The sequence below is a fragment of the Gekko japonicus genome, unplaced genomic scaffold (assembly GCF_001447785.1).
Source record: "Gekko japonicus isolate JY-2015 unplaced genomic scaffold, Gekko_japonicus_V1.1 scaffold179, whole genome shotgun sequence".
Taxonomy (NCBI): domain Eukaryota; kingdom Metazoa; phylum Chordata; class Lepidosauria; order Squamata; family Gekkonidae; genus Gekko; species Gekko japonicus.
The window spans coordinates 547,761-551,173 of record NW_015160213.1 but is presented as its reverse complement, the minus strand read 5'-3'; the positions used below and the strand labels follow the sequence as shown (position 1 = coordinate 551,173).

Here is a 3,413-nt window from a genome sequence, read left to right as displayed (position 1 = left end):
CAACTCTGTTTTACAGGCCCTGTGGGATTGTACCAGATCCTGCAGGGCCCTGATCTCTCCTGGAAGAGTGTTCCACCTGGCCCTGGTTGAGGGCAGCCAGATGCTCTTTGGCCAGAGGACCACCAGCAGATTTTGGTCACTTAAATGTAATGCTCTACAGGGCATGTAGCAGGACATGCAGTCCCAAAGTTATGCTGGTCCCTGAATGTTACGGGCTTTGAAGGTCAGCACCAGAACTTTGCACTTGCTCTGGTCCTCAGTCTGGAGCCAGTGCAGCTGATGGAGCACCAGTTGGATATGTGCTCTAAAGGGTGTTCCTATCAGTACCCTCACAGCTGCATTCTGTTCTAGTTGCATTTTCCAGATCAACTTCAAGGGAAGCCCTATGTAGAGTGAGCTGCAGTAATGTAGCCTAGAGTTGACTGTTGCATGGATCTCCATGGCTAGGTCAGAGGGTGACAGGTATGGGGCCAACTGTTTAACCTGACGAAGATGGTAAAACACCAGCTTTAACCACCTTTGGGACCTAGGCCTCCATTGAAAGGGAGGCATCCAGGATCACTCCCAAACTCTTCACGAATGGTCCTTCTGTTAATGGGACCCCGTCAAGAGAGGGGAGATGGCAAATGGGATATTTGTGTGTCTTTCGTATCTTTATTCTCTGCCTCCCTGCCAAGGATGTATTTTTGATATCATGGTGTACTATCTGTGTACAGGCTCGAAGGGGGAGGGAGAAATAGGGCTCTATTATGCCGTGTGGTTGATCCCTACATGGACAAGGACCATATTTATAATATGGGAGTATTAAATAATGCAGAACATGTTTTCTTGTGTGTTTTTTTCTGAGAACCAGCTTTGCTTGTTAGATAGTTTGGATGAGGAGGGAGGCATGAATATTAATATTCAAGTTTAGTCTGGAGTGTATTGTCACATTCTCTCAGTGATAAAATTAGATTAGTATGTTTTTTTAATGAGAAATTAAATGTAAAGCTTCCTAAAGTATTGTAAGGCTTCTATTAATGAAACATCCATAAAAGGAGTAAATACCTAGACAAGATTTAGCTGAATGCCGTATACATAATTGCAGCTATAATTTTACGAGGTTGGATAGATGAACTAGATTAATAACCCAGCTATAATTGTTTAGTCATGATCAAACCAGTGCTGTGCTCCATATTATAATACTTTGTGTGTTTGTGTGACTTTTAAATGCATATTGTGCAGGTTTGTTGTATAGCAGTTCTTAAAGAATGTCATACGTGTTTTGTTCCTTAAAAGCATGAAATATAGATTGAAGGTTACTTTGGCTGGCTTGTAACACTTTCCCCCCCTCAGGCTTGTCTTTTCATTAGATTAAAAACAGATGACAGGCACCATCTGCCTCATACAGAGAAGTTGTGTTCTAGAACTGTAGATAATTTTATCTAATCTGATTGTAAAAAAAAAAATTAAAACTGTTTAGGTTGACCCCTCTGATTATTTCTGCTCTCAGCTATAGCTGTATTAAACCTTTTAAATGCACTAAAACATAATTTTGTAATCTTTAGTTTAAAAGAGGCAATTTTAGCTGAAGGTAGTAGAAGGAATGTTTTATCATTGTGTATATTATAAATTGTTTCTTGAGGCTGTGGTGATTTGCTTTTTCCAAACTTGGTGAGGAGAACCGCAGTACAAATTTAACTAGAATGGCACATGCACGGTTGAAATGTAATTGTGTCACGCTCCATTAATTTCATATTTTTTTGCTTTTCAAATGGATGCCTCCAGTATCATACAGAGTGAACACTGCTGTTGTATGCCAGATGGTTAACTGCACTTGGAGAACTGGAGAAATGTCTGACTTTGTATTTAAAATGAGTATATACCTAGGATGAAGGACGAGTGTTTAGCTGATATTTCCCAAGAGTTTTGATTTTTATAATTATATTAGTCATATCTGGGGTTTAAAAAGTTTCACAGCATTTTGAACCTTCAAGAAAATTTTAATAGGAATGAATGGAGAGGAGCAAGTTGCTTTAGATGCCTAAGGTTCTGACTAAGCTTGTATCACTTTGCTTTACACAGAATGTTGGCTTCGAAAGCTCAGGGAAGAAGTAGCAGGGAGAAAAACGTAACCCAGTGGTAAGTATATTTCTTAATTTGAGGAAGCATTTTAGTTTTTCCCATGCACTGTAAGTTGGGTTTTTAAACCTGGCTCTAATTGAGAGCAGTTAGGAGTATCTTTGGATGCCATTTGAAATACTGGAGAAGCTTGAAGTACACATGTGTGCCTATACCAAGTAATTAGGAAACAAGTTCCCCCTCTGAGGTGGAGGACATCTTGTGGGTGATTCCCATCCATCACTTAGGTAGGCAGGACTAATTTCAATTACTTCCTGTTTCCTGTAGTGGGAGTCACCCTAGGCTCAGTTCTTTTCCTGCCTCAGAAGGGAGAGCAGCTAGGTGTAGGCTCTGCCTAACCCTATCTTTCTGAGTTAACTTACTTTCACTTTCTCCTTCCATCTTTGCTGTTCCCACTCTCTGAAGAAACTTAAGAAAAATCAAATCCTTTTCTTCTTCCTTCCTATATGTTATCCTCTTTTCTCCCCCCCCCCCTTTGGAGGTTGAGCATTGCCGGGCCGGTTGCTCTCTTAATGGGAGGGGGATCTCACAGACTGCCTTCCATGGCATTAAGAGAGGATAGCAATGGATTTCTCTCCACTCCGGAGATAGAGGCTGTGGCGATGGCCGACACACAATCAGCAGAGCAAGGCATGGATGGCATTCCAAAGCGCGCCAAACAGCTGCGCAACCCCGCAGCATTTACAGAGCCCGTGCCAGCCTCAGCGGCCATTTTGGAGTCCACTGGCCATTCTATGCTTTAAAACGGGAATGGCAAGCAAAGCCTAATCCCACACATGGCGCACCTCGAAACCTATGGTTCAAATGGGTTCAAAGGGGTTCATCGAGCTAGGCACGATTGTGCCGATAATGCTCAAGGGGCAAAGGAAGATGACAAGTTGCAGAGCGGCGAGCAGAGCCTAATCCTGCACATGGCACACCCCGAGACCTATGGTTCAAGGGGGTTCATCGAGCTAGGCGTGATTCTGCCGATAATGCTCAAGGGGACGAGGAAGATGACGAGTTGCAGAGCGGTGAGCAGAGCCTAATCCTGCACATGGCGCTGCCCGAGACCTATGGTTCAAGGGGGTTCATCGAGCTAGGCGTGATTGTGCCGATAATGCTCAAGAGGACGAGGAAGATGACGAGTTGCAAAGCGGTAATGTTGTCAATCCCCGGTCTGTCCAGTTATTTCCAAATGCAATGGCCTTCTTTATAAGAGCCATGGGGGAGGAAATAGTGCATTTCTGCAGATCAGGGGGCTATGGGGCTACTATATCCCCCTCCCCCTCTCCTTGGAGGCGCAAGAAGAG

General features: G+C 43.5%; 1 protein-coding gene across 1 annotated transcript in view; it reads left to right on the top strand.

Annotated features, from left to right (window-relative positions):
- The first annotated feature begins 3,157 nt into the window (after positions 1–3,157).
- Positions 3,158–3,413, top strand: part of LOC107109472 (protein LAP2-like) — an 11,589-nt gene continuing 11,333 nt past the window's right edge. The window contains exon 1 of the mRNA XM_015410110.1: positions 3,158–3,259. Within this exon, the coding sequence (XP_015265596.1) occupies positions 3,158–3,259 (102 nt within the window). The remainder of the gene's footprint in view (positions 3,260–3,413) is intronic.